The sequence below is a fragment of the Nicotiana tomentosiformis genome, chromosome 6 (assembly GCF_000390325.3).
Source record: "Nicotiana tomentosiformis chromosome 6, ASM39032v3, whole genome shotgun sequence".
In the NCBI taxonomy this organism is placed as follows: Eukaryota; Viridiplantae; Streptophyta; class Magnoliopsida; order Solanales; family Solanaceae; genus Nicotiana; species Nicotiana tomentosiformis.
Window position 1 is genome coordinate 5,965,701 of NC_090817.1, and position 16,637 is coordinate 5,982,337.

The 16,637-nt window shown below is 33.2% G+C and overlaps 2 protein-coding genes and 1 long non-coding RNA gene across 3 annotated transcripts; 1 reads left to right on the top strand and 2 right to left on the bottom strand.

Annotated features, from left to right (window-relative positions):
- Nucleotides 1–919: 919 nt before the first annotated feature.
- On the bottom strand, nt 920–3,231 carry LOC104099009 (glyoxylase I 4-like). The gene is made up of 3 exons (XM_009605872.4): nt 2,999–3,231; nt 2,770–2,875; nt 920–1,331 (listed from the first exon to the last, which is right to left on the bottom strand). The coding sequence occupies exons 1-3, from the start codon at nt 3,139–3,141 to the stop codon at nt 1,089–1,091; spliced, it is 492 nt and encodes a 163-aa protein (XP_009604167.1). The 5' UTR covers nt 3,142–3,231; the 3' UTR covers nt 920–1,088.
- Nucleotides 3,232–5,800: 2,569 nt separating this feature from the next.
- Nucleotides 5,801–10,534, top strand: LOC117277413 (uncharacterized). Its single transcript, XR_004507707.2, has 3 exons — nt 5,801–5,887; nt 6,163–6,253; nt 9,919–10,534. It is a non-coding gene; the product is annotated as an uncharacterized lncRNA (long non-coding RNA).
- Nucleotides 10,535–10,994: 460 nt separating this feature from the next.
- On the bottom strand, nt 10,995–11,477 carry LOC138893521 (zinc finger BED domain-containing protein DAYSLEEPER-like). The gene has a single exon (XM_070178134.1). The coding sequence runs from the start codon at nt 11,475–11,477 to the stop codon at nt 10,995–10,997; it is 483 nt and encodes a 160-aa protein (XP_070034235.1).
- Between the last annotated feature and the right edge of the window lie 5,160 nt (nt 11,478–16,637).

The following is a 16,637-nucleotide window of genomic DNA, read 5'->3' on the forward strand; positions in this document are numbered from 1 at the left end:
TTCCTTATAGATTGCGAAATATAAGCCTCTAAAATCAAACGACGAATAATAAAATTCCTTCTTCGCGAATGCGAAGAACAAAGTCCCAACAGCAAATCTTTCTTCGCGAACACGAGAAGCTCCTCGCGAACGCGAAGAACAACACCAGAACCAGCTACCAGCAGCATCAAGACACCCAAACTTGGTCCGGAACTACCCCGAATCAAACCCGAGGCCCCCGAGACCCCGTCCAATCGTACCAACCAATCTCAATACATAACGCGAATCTGCTCGAGGCCTCAAATCACATCAAACAACATCAAAGCCACGAATCATACCCCAATTCAAGCCTAATGAACTTTGAAATTTCAAATTCTATATCTTTCACCATTTCAAGCCAAATTCCTCTACAGACCTCCAAATAATTTTTCGGACATGCTCCTAAGTCCATAATCATCATACGGAGCTATTGACATCATCAAAATTCCATTCCGGAGTCGTCTTCACACAGTTCCGACTACGGTAAAAATCCTAAGACTTAAGCTTCCGTTTTGGGGACCAAGTGTCCCAAATCACTCTGAATCATCCGGTAACTGAATTCAACCACGCACGCAAGTCAATACACATAATAAGAAGCTGCTCAGGGCCTTATACAGCTAGGCGGGACTTAAATTCTTAAAACGACAAGTCGGGTCGTTACAGTAGGTGTAGGGGGTATGGGGTGGATTGGTGGAGATGGAGAAAACGACAAGTCGGGTCGTTACAGTAGGTGTAGGGGGTATGGGGTGGATTGGTGGAGATGGAGAAGAGGATATAATATACATATTTTTATATATTTAGCTAGTAAATATAATTATTTTAACCGACCAAACCAAATATGCAACTTTGCCCAAAATTATCGATAAAACCTTAACACTTTGAAATAAACAAACAAGAGAAATTAAAAAGCAGACATCCCAAGTTAAAACTTGGGAATAATATCTGAATATGCATGATACACAAAAATACAAAATAATGGGTTCAACATATTTTGAACACCAAATGGTAAATGCATGCTCTTGCAAAATGTTCATAGTAATACTTCTTTTAACTTTTTTTTTTAAAAATAATTAGACAAGCTGTTGAATTTTCTGCTGTTGCATGCCGCAATGGAGAGTTGAGCACGGCCGGAGAGTTTCGCCGGAAAGTGGAATCACCGGCAAGTTATCGCAGTTGCAGATTTCGATCATCATACCATCTGGATCATGGAAAAATAGTTGATCAACGTAAATTCCACCTTCTTCAACTCTGCTCTTTATATACTCTATTTCCATCTCTTTTAGCCTTTTCTCTACTGTTACCATGCTCTCACACTGCAACCAATAATTAATAAACAATTTTAGTTCAAATTTCCACCCATTAATTTGATGATGTTATATGCATTTTCACATACTTAATCATAAATTAAATATTATTTTGTAGTCTTGGATTATATTTGAACCTATAGGGAAATTTTGGGAAAACATCAACGGCTGCTTTTTAATGTTGTCCTCACAGACGGATCCAGGATTTTAAAAGGATGAGTGCACTATTATGAAGAAGTAGATTTAGAATTTAGATTTGACGAGTTTAACTTTAGTTTTTTACCATGAACCCACTACACTTTTAAAATTATAGGTTTAAAAATATATTCTTTTGAAAATTTTAGTAATCTTCACATATATATATATATATATATATCTATATTCCGTGCCGAAAATAAGACCGTTAAGAGCGAGATTTGAACTGTCAGTTTCATTTGTACAGGTGCACCCTATAATAACTGCACCATAAGAGTCTTTGAACATGGGTTCACATACATATATTTAAGTGATTTTGAAGAAATATAACATTGTTATACATAGTTTACGGAGAGGATCGGAGTATGGGTTCATGTGAACTCATGTCCTATGGCTTGGATAGGCCTATGGCTGCCAAATGTCTATTGAAAACACTTTATCTACCTTCACAAGATAAGGGTAAGGTTTCCAAATACACTATCCTCCCGGCCCACTTGTGGGATTACGTTGTTGTTGTTATCAACGGCTGTTGGCTTATTAGTAGAAGAAAATAGAGTACGTTATAAATAATGACATTCAAGAGACAAAAACTAGTTAGTTTGATTAATTTGAAGAGTCATTTTATATTCACCTATATGTTTTGATTAAATAATTGTTACATAAAGATTTGATAACAAATTAGGAAACAAAGACACTCATGTCCAAATAAACTAACTGAGGTAGAGCCCCTATTTGCAATTGGTTGGCTAAATTAGTACTGATCATTAAGTAGTTGGCGTATAAACACTTTTAATGTATGTTGTATAAATACTTTTTAATGTTTAAAAAACGCGTAAATAAATCAAAAAAATCAAAAAATGCTTTTAAACTAATTTGCCCGACTTATAAGTATACCAAACACCATCTAATACCTTTCTTGTTTATATAGGACCATATATATATATATATATATATATATATATATATATATATATATATATAACCAAAATTAAAAGAATTCGAGTAAAAGTGTATTAAATAATAATATATTAAACCTTCCTTGATCTCCAGGCAAAAAGATAGCTTTGATATATTTTTCATGCATAGATATGAAGGGGGGTGGCTGTTAATCTTATCTTGTTTAACCTATGGTTGGAGATGCAACTTTATTAATTTCTAATTAAATGGATAAATGAAAATCATAAATCTTATATATATGTTCATATCTCAAATTGAAAATAAATGGAGAAGAGAGACAGAAAGTTGTGTATACCTGGAAAGAAATGTGATTGTCCTTTGGATTAATGGTGCTAATCTTGGGCATGTTCTCTGGATCCTCAGATTGCAAAAGATGTATCCCAATCCCATAATTAAACAACCTGCAAATTCAAGTCACCTGTAGTTAATATCATCACTATATGTGGTTAATTAGTACCTTAATTAAGATTTTAACCAGCTTAAAAATAAAGATTTACATATATAAAGTTTAATCTAGTACTCACCAAGCTCCATCAAAATTAAAAGAACCGGGCCTTCTAATTGGAAAGAATCCAAGAATGTTTTGGTAAAAATCAAGAGATTTTTCAACAGATCTGCATACTACTGATATGTGATTCAATGACTTTAAATGCAAAGGATTCTCCATATTATCCTTCTACAAAATAAGGCAAGCACAAATGAAGAACAAGCTCGAAAAAAATTATTAAAGAACCTAAGATTTAGAGAGTAAAGTAGGAATTGAGTAAAAAGATTATAGGGGCTATATATAGAAAAACAATTCTTGAAATGATATTAAAAACAAAAATTGGTGACAACTGTTGAAGGTAAAACAAGTAGATACCACGTGGTGACACGTTGGTTTTAATATTCAAAAAAGCCATGCAAAAGCTTTTTTGACAATTAATTACTTGACTAATTGAGTGATGAACTAGACAAAGTTCAATTGACAAGTACTTGATAAGTTGGCATCTATAATTTTGTACTGATCTTATCTATATATGTCCTGTATCATATGAATATTTTGTAGATAATAATCTACAAAATGTTACATCAATAAGTAGAGGCGGAGCTAGTTTATTAGGTGCGGGTTCAGTCAAACCTAGTTATTTTTGCTTAAATATTGTATTTATATTAGAAAATTATTAAATATTGAATAAATATTTAATTGCGGACCCAATAACTAAGACGAGCTATGAGTTCCGTAACAAATTCAGAACCCATAAATTTTAAATCTTTAATAATACGAAAATTATGATAAATTTAAAAAGTGGCGGAGCTACATGTATTTAAGGGGTACCGATATTCCTTCATCGAAAAATTACACTGTGTAGCTAGGTAATTTTTTTTAATGTATAGATACTATATATTAACACCCATTGGTTGGTTTGTTAGTTTACTTTTCTATATTTTTATCCTCTTAGTGAAAATTCCGGCTTGAAGTGTCTACTTGTGAGAGTATTTTTATCTTATCATAATATTTTTATCTAGATATTGCCATAATGTTTATATTCTTATGATTCTGTTAAAAACAAAGAATACATAGATTTTTAGACATGCGTGTATTAGTTTGACGGAGTACTACTCAAATTTAGTACTCAATCAAATGTTCATCAAGTACCTTTGGGTGTGTTTGGTACGGAAGAAAAATATTTTTTTAATTTTCTCGTGTTTGGTTGGTTTAAATGCTTTGAAAAATATTTTTCTTTAATTGGAGAAAAATATTTTCCCTATCAACAGAAGTAAAAAACATTTTCCAAAACTCTTTTCAATCTTCCTCACTCTATTCCCCATCGATCCTTACCAACCCCCACCAACCCACTACCCCATCCCACCACCCCACCCACTCCCACTCCCTACCCTTACCCCCATCCTCCCCCTACCCAACAAAAAAGCACTTTCTTTTCATGATGATAAAAAAATATTTTCTTTCATTTCAACAAAATGAATATTTTCTTTTTATAATGTAGAAAAAGTATTTTCTTTCATTTAAACAAAATGTAGTAAATTTTTTTTTCTTATTTTAACAAAATGAGTGTTTTCTTTTCATGATATGGAAAAAGTATATTCTTTCTTTTCAACAAATGAGTACTTTTCATATTGTAGAAAGAGTATTTTTATTTTATTTCAACAAGAAAGAGTTTTTTCTTTTTAGTCCAGGAGCTCAAATTTCAACGTTCTTAAGTAAAAAAGTATATCAACATATTAGTTCCTTTGAATTTTATGTAAAAATTGTAGAAAAATTCTTGAAGGAAAATAGAGTTGTGGAAACGTTGAGTACTTGTTGCAGGGAGGGTGAAGGGAGCACATGAAATATGGGAATTGGGGTAAGGGTGTTTAACGGGTGGGCCGGGCCGGGTTGGGAAAAAAGGTGACCGGCCGGTTTTCATTCCGGGCTAGTTACGAATTTTTCAATACCGGGCTTAACGGGTCCGGGTTTATCCGGGTAAAAAATAAACCGGAAGGGTTACGGGTCCAAGGGGCCGGGCCGGGCCGGGTTAGTGTTACTTTTTTATTTTTTTTGTATTTTGTATAACTATCATAATTTATATTAATATAAAGTACTAATATAAAACAAAAAAATAATCTTATAAAAAGAGTGTTTGAATAAAAGGATGCAAAGGTTTTAAAATCTTTATATTTGAAATTTTGAATATTTCATTAAGAATTTAAGATAATAGAATACAATGAAGATGGAAAAAAAATTACACTTATAATTTGCAAGTGCTTTTTTTATTTCAAACTTACAAATTGAAGTTTACATTTAACAACAAGTAAATTAACGAAAAAAGAGTAAATTCAAAGGTTTTGCATTGCCTTAGTAAGTTCTTCATAATCAATATCACTACAAAAAAATAGCAATTAGCGACGGATTTTAGCAATAACATTTATTCCGTCACTGATTAATGACGGTTAAGCTACGGAATAATAGTTTCGTTGCAAAAAAACCAAAAAATAGTTAGTATCTAATATAGCGACGAAAGCGAAAATTTGTCGCTAATTGTTGGCGCTAAATATTGGTGCCCTCAATTTACCTACGGATTTAGCGACAAAATTTATTTAACTACAGCGACGGATTTAGCAACTGAAAATCCGTCTCTTGACTTAATTTATTTATCAAAATATTTTAAAACTCCTTGCTACGGAAATTTCCATCGTTAGTTTTTTCAAAAAGAAAAGAAAAATAAAGTTACATTTAGCGACGGAACTGTATGTGTAGCTAATCCGTCGCTGATGACCACTTAAGTATTTTCCCTAGGGCACATATGTGGTAAAATACCTAGTCTCTTCTAAAATTATAGAACACACACAAGAGAGCAAAATCAGTTGGGAGATAAACTGGGTAAGGGATTTCAAGAACAAGAGCAAAAATTAGTAGCCAACGTGAATCTAAGGTTCGTAGATGACTTTGTTTCTTCTTCTCTTTCTTATGCTTAGTACTAATTTTGGGTACCAAAATAGATAAGCCACCGATTTGTGTATATTATCAAGTATGTTTGCCTAAGAGATGTTTTGTTTAATATATGAAACTAACAGATTCTTTTGGTGGCCTAATTAATCTTCTCTTGCTTGTCTTCTTAATTTTTTGTCCACATCTACAAAAATTTTCTTCACATAGCTTTAGATAAATTTTGTATTAGAAATTCAATTTATGTTTTTTGTTTCATAGGTTGCTTTCACCGCTTGTGATGATATGTGAAGCTTTGTTTCTTGTTAATTAACATCGTCGCCGCTTGTACGAGTAGTTAAATCAAGTTTAGGTAAAATCTCTATACTTCTATCTCTCCCTCACTCTCTCTATGTATGTTTCTCTATATTGTCACGACCTCAAATTAACCCTCCATAAGGTGTCGTGATGACACCTAGTTTTTACGACTAGGTAAGCCTACTATTGCGAAAAATATAAAGGAAACGCAACATTTTAAGGATAAACATCATATTATAAATAGCCAAGAGTAGTACCACTCGGCATATACAAAATAATTTTTCAAGACCCGGAATATCACTAAGTCACAAGCTTGTAATGACCCAACCGGTAATTTTAACTTTTAGAATCCCGTTCCCTAAAATAAAACTTCCCGTATGTGCTTGTAATGATTTATGACTTGCGGGGATGGTTGGTTCGGATTTGAAAGTGTTTGGGGTGAAACCGGAACACTTGGTTCCTTAAGTTGGCCTTAAAGTGCTAAGTTTGACTTCGGTCAATATTTTGAGAAAACGACCCCGGAATAGAATTTTGATGATTCCAACAGCTCCGTATGATGATTTTGGACTTAGGAGCGTATTCGGAATTTTATTTGGAAGTCCGTAGTTAAATTAGGCTTGAAATAGCTAAAAACAAGAATTTAAGTTTGGAAGTTTGACCGATGAGTTGACTTTTTGATACCAGAGTCGGAATCCAGTTCCGAAAATTTTTATAGCTGTGTTATGTCATTTATGACTTGTGTGTAAAATTTGAGGTCAATCGGAGTTGATTTGATAGGTTCCGACATCGAATGTAGAAGTTGAAAACTCTTAGTTTCATTAAGCTTGAATTGGGGTATGATTCATGGTTTTAGCATTGTTTGATATGATTTAGAGGTTCGACTAAGTTCGTATGATGTTTTAGGACTTGTTAGTATATTTGGTTGAGATCCCGAGGGCCTCGGGTGAGTTTCAGATGATTAACGGATCAACAATTGGACTTAAACAGTTGCTGCAATTTTTCTCTTCTGCTGGAAATTTTGAGCTGAGATCGAGCCCAAGATCGAGGCCCAAAAATCGAGCTCTCATGATCGAGCTCCCAAGATCGAGCTCCCAAAAATCGAGCTCCCAAGATCGAGCTCCCAAGATCGAGCTCCCTGAGATCGAGGTCCCCTGATCGAGCTCCTTGATCGAACTGGACAGAGCTGTAAGTTATAAAACCAGAGGGCATTCGTCCCATTCGCCATTTTTAACAAATTGGAGCTTGGATTTGGTCTATAAATATAAATATATCATTGTTCTCATCATTTAATTAGTGTTTTGAGATTGAAATTTGAAAAATTTTAAAAATTTCATAGAAACGAATTTTCGAGATTTCGGTATCGATTCGGAGTTAGATTTGAGTGAAACTGGTATGGTTGGACTCATAATTGAATGGGTCGTCGAATTTCATAACTTTCATCGGATTCTGAGACGTGGGCCCCACGGATGAAGTTTTTAATTAATTTCGGAATTTTTTTTAAAAATGTAGTATTTTCTTATATAATTGATTCCTATAATTTTTAGTGATTGTATCGAATTATTTTGGCTAGATTCGAGCCATACAGAGTTGGATAATCATGGAAAAGGCCTTATAGTGGATTAAATTGGAGCAAGACGAGATAAGTCTCTTGTCTAATCTTGTGAGGGGGAAATTACCTTATAGGTGATTAAAATTAAATAATTGTTGCTAATTATGGGGGCTACGTACGCACGAGGTGACGAGAGTCCGTGCATAGCTACTATTAATGCTAAAGTCTGGGTAGTTTAGGACTCAAAGCATGCATTACTTGTGTAAATTATATTTTTTGATTAATTAATATTAATTGATATATATGAATATATTGTGAATTGTTAGATAAAGATATTAAAGGATAGAAATCTCATTGGCTTGATTTTCTGTTTAAATCAATTAATTGTTAAAAGAAATTATTCTCCTCCGAATTTATCTTATAATAAATATACTCTCCTTCCGGAGGCACATAAGAAAATATCCTCCTTTCTTGTGGAGCGGGCCGAACGCCTCGGCAGGATAGATGCATCTATGGATCGCGTCGCACGTCCCTCGGCAGTGTACACGATACTCTGGATTGGGTCGTATGTCCTCGGCAGAAATCATGCTTAATAATAATAATTACACGATACTTTAATAATTTATTTCAGCTTGTGAAGCTAATTAATAAATTGAAAAATCCTTGGAATTTAATGAATTATTATTCTTGCTTGTTAAGGAATTAAGTGTTACTCCTGTAAATGAGATTTAATTGATAAATTAGAAATTATTTGAATTGAAGGAATTTAATTAATATATTGAGAATTGTTACATTTGAAGGAATTTGATTATTTCCGCTGATTAAATAAATTATTGTAAATTCTGTAAATTATGATGATTTAAAAATTCTAGTTTTATTTCAGTTATTATTATTGACCCATAGTGAGTGTCAAAGTCGGTCATTTCGTCTCTACCACTTCGAGATTAGGCTTGATACTTACTGGGTACACGTTGTTTACGTACTCATACTACACTTGCTGTACTTTTTGTGCAGGATCTGAGACAGGTACTAGTGGAGGACCTATCATCACATACCCACGTCATCCCAAGGCATAGTGGTGAGCTGCCTTTCTGAGCCGTTCTGCAGTTACCAGTGTCTCTTCTTATATTTACATTCTGTCTATTTCATTTCAAACAGTATTTGGAGTTTTGTATAATCTACTAGATGCTATTTCACTTGTGACACCAGGTCTTGACACACACATTGGTAGAGTTTGGGTTTATATTTTCTTGGTTTTAAATTTTATCAATATAAGCTTAATTTATTAGTTGGCTTGCCTAGCTGTAGTGTTGGGTGCCATCACGACCTACAGGTGAAATTTGGTCGTGACAACATGGTATCAGAGCACTAGGTTTACGTAGATCTCACAAGTTATGAGCAGACCTAATAGAGTCTTGCGGATCGGTACGGAGACGTCTGTACTTATCTTTGAGAGGCTATAGGGTATTAGGAAATTACATTTCTTCACATTCCATCGTGCAATTAATGTAGCACTAAAAATCCTTCTCTTATTTTCTCACAGATGGTGAGAACACGCTCGAATGAAGTTCCAGACCAGGGAAGAGCTACTCCCCCAGTTGCTAGAGGCCGAGGCAGAGGCCGAGGGAGGGCTCCAGCCCGTGGTAGAGGGCGAGGACGTCCCAGGACTATTCCAGTTATGCCGCCAGTGGATCCAGCAGAGAATCCCATTATTGAGGAGCAGGGTGAGGTGCCTGTGGCAGAGCCAGCTCTGGTGGACTTCACATCTACACCGGAATTTCAGGATGTCATGGGTCGTATGCTTTCTGATAATTATTGGAGTGAAAAAAACCAAATCAAGAAAGCATTATTTTTCTTCTTTGTTATGCCATGGCAGAAGAAGATATCTATACCAAGGATGGGAGTGTGGATAATCGGAATAAGCCTGCAAATAGGAAGAAAACAGGAACTTGGAAGGTTCTAGCTTAATTTTCCATTATTAGGATATTGTAGATAAAGATTAGATTATAATTATAGTATCATATAATATTTTGTTGGGACTTTTGTCCTCCCATAATTTTGTCCTTGCATATAGCAGCAAATATGAAAAGTTGCATACTCTCCGTTGGTTAATTAAATACTTAACATTCTTGATTGTTTTAATTTCACTACTTATTACACCTCTTTTACAGAAAAGATATCAGGAAATATTACGGGAACAAATACAAACTCAGTCTGATATTGATCAATGTAAAGCATATTATAAAGCCGCGAGAAGGGAAAAGAAGAGAAGAGTAATATGGTCTTGGATCTCAAGCAAAATGCTACTATGTGCCGAATCTTCGTGGCTCTTCTGGATCAGATGCTTCATCGTCAATACCACCTTCGAGTTCTCAATCAACATCAATAGGGAATCTGGATGATTTAGTAATGCGTTTGATTCCTGCACTAACAGAGCATATAGTTTATGTGCTAACTGATCACATGCTTCCGGTATTGACTGAGCGGGTGCGTGAAATAATTTCTTCACCCTCACATCAGCCTACTTCTACTGACCACCCATCAGATGTGGTACCAACAGTTCATGCTCCTACTACTGCTAATGTTCATGGGGTTCATCCATCGGTTTTAGATGATGACCTCAATCCCTAAGCCTCGTATTTTGTAGCTTTTTTGTTTGAACTTTATTGTTGGTGTTAGGGATAATTCGAACTTAATTGTAATAGCTATATGCATTTTGATATTATTTTGGACCTTGAAGTATGTTAATTTATATGAAATTTAGCTATTATTAAGGATATCTAATAATTTACATTCAAAATGCACGAGCATAGAAAATTTAAAATAATAAATAAAAAAGATCTAAAAGGGAAAAATATTGTGACAGATTGCGATGGATATTTTTCGTAACAGAAATAAATATATAAAATAATATAGCGACAGATTGCAACATGCGATTTTTGTCTCCAAAAGCAAAGATGAAATGACTAAAAATATTTGGCGACGGATTAGCGACCGACTTTCCGTCGCAAAAGTATACCAACGACAAAATGCATTATGAATTTAGCGACACAACTTGCTAATATGGCGACAAAAATTTTGTCGCTAAATGTAGCAACGGCTAGTATTGGTCGCTAAAACGTCGCTAATTTTGCAATGGATTCCATTTTTCTATCGCTAAGAGCTTAGCAACGAGCAAATTAGCAACAAAGGGAAATCGGTCGCATTTCTGTCGCTAATACGGCTTAGCGACGGATTTTGTCCGTCGTTAAATGCTGCTTTTTTGTAGTGTATGAACTTCTTGGATATCTTCTGGAGTGTTAAATTCAGATGGGTTACCATGTGTTAATATATTTTCAAGTTCCTCATCTTCTGCTCTATCAACATCTTCACGTCCCTGATTTTTTCGTTCCGATCTAATCCAACCTCTGAAACATACTAAAACTTCCAAAGCATTGCTTCCCAATGAGTGACGGGTGTCTCCAAGTTGTTGTCTTGCTTGACTAAATGCACTCTCTAATGCAACAGTTGAAATTAGCACATTCAGCATGTCCATAGCCATAGCGGAAAGAATAAGAAATTGCTTTTCATTCTCATGCCACCATCCCAACGGTGAAAATTCCTTTATACGAGGCTCTTTTTGCTTTTGCAAGTAGAATTGAAGTTCATTAATGTTCCTGCTACTAGTTTGAGTGGTAGAAAATGTAGACCAAATATTAAAACCATCAAGGCCTTCATCATCATCATCCATAGTAGTAGAAGCGGTACAATGCATAGTGGGATTAATATTGCCTACATTAAGAGCATCATCATCAATTATATTTGCAAATAATTATATAATTATTGTACATAATCATTTAGCTTGTTCATACAATAATATATATCCGTGGTTTCAGTTGGTCCAATCTCCATATAAGTATATAAAGCATTGATTAATTGATGACAATCAGACATCTTAATAGAAGGATTTAAAACAACATCAATTAAGTAAATCGGAGAAATTGGAAAGAAATATTTTTTGAATTTTGCTTGCATTTTTTCAACAGCATCCTTATATTTTACTTTCTTCTTAAATTCAGAGAGTAGAAAAGAAATTTCAGCTATATGTACTAAAACCATAGTAACAGTAGGGTAATATACTCCAAAAAACTCAACAGTAGCTTTATAAAATTTATGTAAAAATTTAACAACATCATTAATGGCCTTCCAAATAGTAGTTGTTAACATAAAGTTTGGATCAGTACAATGCGCATTAGCAACTTCAGTTATTGGTAATCTATATTTGTAGCAATATTTTAAAAATAAGTATTTATAATTCCATCTAGTAACAATTTCGTCTGGCATGAATCTAGGGTTAAAGTTATGCTTGGTATACTTATTCTTAAATTCCCTAATTCTAGATTGTCTATTATTTCCTTGAATAACACCAACTGCTCTTCTAACATGAGTAATCTCAGTTGAAAATAAATCAAGGCCACTTTTAACAATTAAATTATAAACATGACATGCACACCTAACATGAAAAATTTCGTCAAGTGGTGGTTGCAAATGCAGTCTTAATATTGAAATCATCTTTAGGATGCTCAATTCTCATATGTCTACTAAGTGTCCCAGTCCCCCCTAATTGTCCTCCAGTTTTATGTTTAAAATCATCTTTACAAAGTCTGCATCTAACTCTATCAGTATTCTCTATTTCGTCAAAAAAATTCCAAACCTTACTTCTTGTTCTCCGATTAGTAGTCGGGGCCACAGGTAGTCTACTACTAGCACCACGACCACCACCCATGCTACCAACTCCAACACTACTAGGTGTAAGTGGTGTCTTATCTTCAATTTCTAATTCATTATCTTCTATACCGAAATCTTTCTTTAATTGTTCATAATCTATATTATTATCAGATAATATTTCAAAAATATGTGTAGATTCATTTAAATTACTACCATATGTTGAAGTAGTACCTCCTTTTCTATTTCTCTGTTTGCCCCAATTAGCAACCTTATTATAAACTCTTTTTGCAGCATTAAACATATTGTGAAAATTTAACTACTAGCAAAAATTAAATATACAAATAAAGTAGTAAACAAGAGAAAGAGTTGGAGGGAATGCACCGAATTCGAAAATAAATTGAACACTTGATGATTTTGCAACTCCAATGTTACCACGAAGAAATGTCATTTGTTCAAAGTTTGAATTTCAATTGTTCAAACTTCAAATAATACGATAAATTAGATTCCAAAAATAATGAGAGCCAAATAGTTGATTGAACTTTAGGTGAAGAATGAGAGAATGATAATTGAGAATATGAGTTTGAGAAATGAGATATGAGTGAAGAAATGAAGAAGAGTGGGGCCGGGGGGGGAGGGATATTTATAGTTTTTCAAAGGGTTAAATTAGTAACTACTAGAAGTGTTATTGTTTAAATAAAATTGCCCAAAAAAGGCTATTTTTGCAATCCAACCGTTGGGCAACGACCAAATTGAAGCTGACTGTTGCCAATAGTCATTTCAATTATAAAAAAAATATAATTATAGCCGTTGAACCGGTCCGGTCCGGGCCGGTTAACCGGTTCAACAGTAAGTTTTGTTGATCGGGTTTGACCGGTCCGGTTAACCAAATTTTATTTTATAAACGGAGCAATCCCCTAATACCCCAGATCCAGCCCACCCAGCCCTCTAACTACCGGTCTGGGCCGGTCCGAAAACGGGTCAACCTGACACGTTTGACAGGCATAGGGTGGGGTGAGCAGAGTAGCATAGGAAATTATTTTCCTAAAAAGATATTCTACTTTCTAACTAGACACTAAAAAATATTTTTCGAAAAGAGTTTTCCATTCACCAACCAAACATAGAAAAATAAGTGATAACACCATTTATTTTTCAAGAAAATATTTTCCAGTAAACATTTTCCAAGAAAAATATTTTTCTTCGTACCAAACACACCCTAAATTTGATGTAATTCTGAGTTATCATTTGATGAGCGTAAGTATAGCAAAGTAAACCTATACTTAATTTTTGTGTAGTAGTTCTAGAATCATCTTATCTTTTATTCTCCTTGTCCTATCAATCATGTGTCATTATTATTTTTCAATACGGCTTAATTAAATTCATATTCCTCCCTCTCTTTATCCCCCCTCTTGTTTTCCTTACATAGAGATTATTCACTTTCTTTTATGCATAGGATTGTTTTACCCTGAATCATATTTTGGGTTTGATGAGTCCTGAAAATTTTAAAATTTTTAGTATAAAGTATTTTCTTTTTTAATGAATCTTATGCGATACGAATTCAAATTAGTGAAACTTCAATACAAATATCGAACATACAAAACGTCAAGTAAAACCAAACAAGCTTAATTAAATTTTTTATATGTTCTTACATACTAGTTGATTTTGTATATTTTATTGAATTTGATATATCTTTAGGTGAGAAGTCATATCAATGTGGACGTCTTCTGTATGGAAAGCTCAGTTAAATGAGTTCTCTAAATTACATATACAAGTTATTGTGACTGATGTATTTACAAGTCATCTCAGTTACAATCTTCAACTTCATACTGAACTTATTACAATATCTTATTATAGACATGTAACATGTTCATTTTGGCAACTGTTATTTTTTTAGATTTTTATTCGGGGTTCGATAAGTATTTTTGGGCTTGATTAATCTGGGGTAGTGTAGTTAAATAAGTCTTGGAATTAAAGCATGTCCTACGAAGGACGATTATATACATAGGGATCGAACCGATATCTTTAAAAAGAGTATTTATCATTCTACCATAACCTTTAATTGTTACTTTTTTTTTTTTCTTAATATGCATCAATAGACAACATCTTGTTGTGATCTTAGTTGAGTTCATTATTCTATTTGTGTAGAGGTGTCACCACGCAAGTTTCCAAAATGTTAAAATTTTAATACTAACTTGTCGTCAATCAAATCAATAATCATTAACTTGGTCATCAATGCATGTTACGCTACCTCCTCCTACTAAACACTATGAAACCAAATTAATTAGAAATTAATATTATATGCTCCTAGAGTTATAATGCAGGGTAAGACTGTGTGCGATAGACTTTTATGATTCGGCTCTTCGTCAGACCCCGTGCATAGCAGGAGCTTAGTGCACCAGACTGCCATTTTTAGAGCTAGTAATGGCAGCACAAAGATTTCATAATCTAAAGTCAATTCAGGAATAAGTGTTATGATTATATTATATGTATATATTTTATTTTTTAAAATTTTCATATGTATGCATAATCAAATAGAAATCAACGAGTTCTATTGGATCAATAACTCATAAGTTAGCTTTTAGCTAGTGTCTATTGATACTCTTTCGTTAAAAATTATATTGTATAGTTAGGTAAATTTTTTTTTTTTTAATGAATATATACTATGTGTTGAATCCCTTAATTTTTTTGAATATTTAATTTATTTTAACTCTCTTAAGTGAAAACTCCCGGCTGTATCCTGCCTCCGGCACTTGATGCGATTATGAACAGAAAAATATAGTACAATTATTACAAGGAAATATGTTGAATATTAATTATAAGCACATCTTAATCAATCTTCTTCCTTGTAGTATCAAACTACATGTCATGATCTCTAGATGGTAGTTGTTATCGCTTATCACTAAATTAAATTAAACTAATATCATGCCCGCTAAATCATTACCTAATTAATGATGAATATAAAGTCGTCTTATTTCATGTGTTTCTTATAATTTTATTATAAATCTAGTTATGTTATGTCATTCGTTAATTGTATGCTTAATTAGCTTGAAGAATTAGGACCACTCGTTTATATAAAAATAATAATGGGCTCACTCAGATTTGGTTTAGTGAGAATTGATTTTAGAACAGTCGTATTTGAAAAAATATATATGACTAAAATCATAAAACATTTTAGACGCTGTCACATATGTAAAATTAATATATTAATACGTTGAAAATCAGATCCCTATGACTCAAAATATTGCAGCAGCATCCCACGTGAATCTCTTCCAAATTTATATTTAATCATTGCATTTCGACAGTTCAGCAAAAATAAAAAAAATAAAAAAATTCACAACTTGAAATTATTACTCTTTTCAGAGTTTTTTTTTTCTTTACTTAATTAATTTGACATATTTCTCGATAACAACGTCAGCATTTACCTGTTTATTGGCAATTAAAACTCAGATTTCTTTTTTAATATACTTTTTGTACGTAGTTCATCGAGGCTTCTTCCCCAAATATGAGTATTATAAGTGAAAATGTGCGATTAAGAACCCATCCGACTTAAGTGATTAAAGTAGCTGATAAATATTAAACGATAATAAAATTTTTAAAAGTCCATTTAACTTTAGTCTTTAATAAGGGTTTGCAATTCAATACTGGTGAGTGTGATCGTTAATAAAAGATTCAGTAACCATGCGTGAAATTCATCCCTTGTACTTCTCGTTTATTTTTTATTTTATTTTCTAAGCAATAAAATATGATTTGCTTAAAATTCATGATTTTTACAAGTAAACTAATTCTGTGGGCGGTTTTGCTGGTAGTGGTAGAAGTAGAAACGCTACTATAGTATATCCTTAGTTATGTATTTCCAACCACTACGATAAACACATAAAAGTATTTTGACTAGTATTTTGTTATTTTGTCTTTACCAATTTTCTGTTAGCCTATAGGACACTCAAAATTAAAAGTTTCTAGCTAGTACTAATGCCTTTTGATTGATTGAGGAGGTGCATCTTCTCCGAATAGTGACAGATAGAATTTAGATGTTGTGGATTTTGACAGGATAAATTATATATTTAATTTTATTTATATATTTTGAGTTTAGAGAAAGAATCGAAATTTAAGCTTGATGATTTTAATTTTTGAGATTTTTAGCACGAAACTCATTCTATATTTAAAATTATGAGTTTAGAACATGATA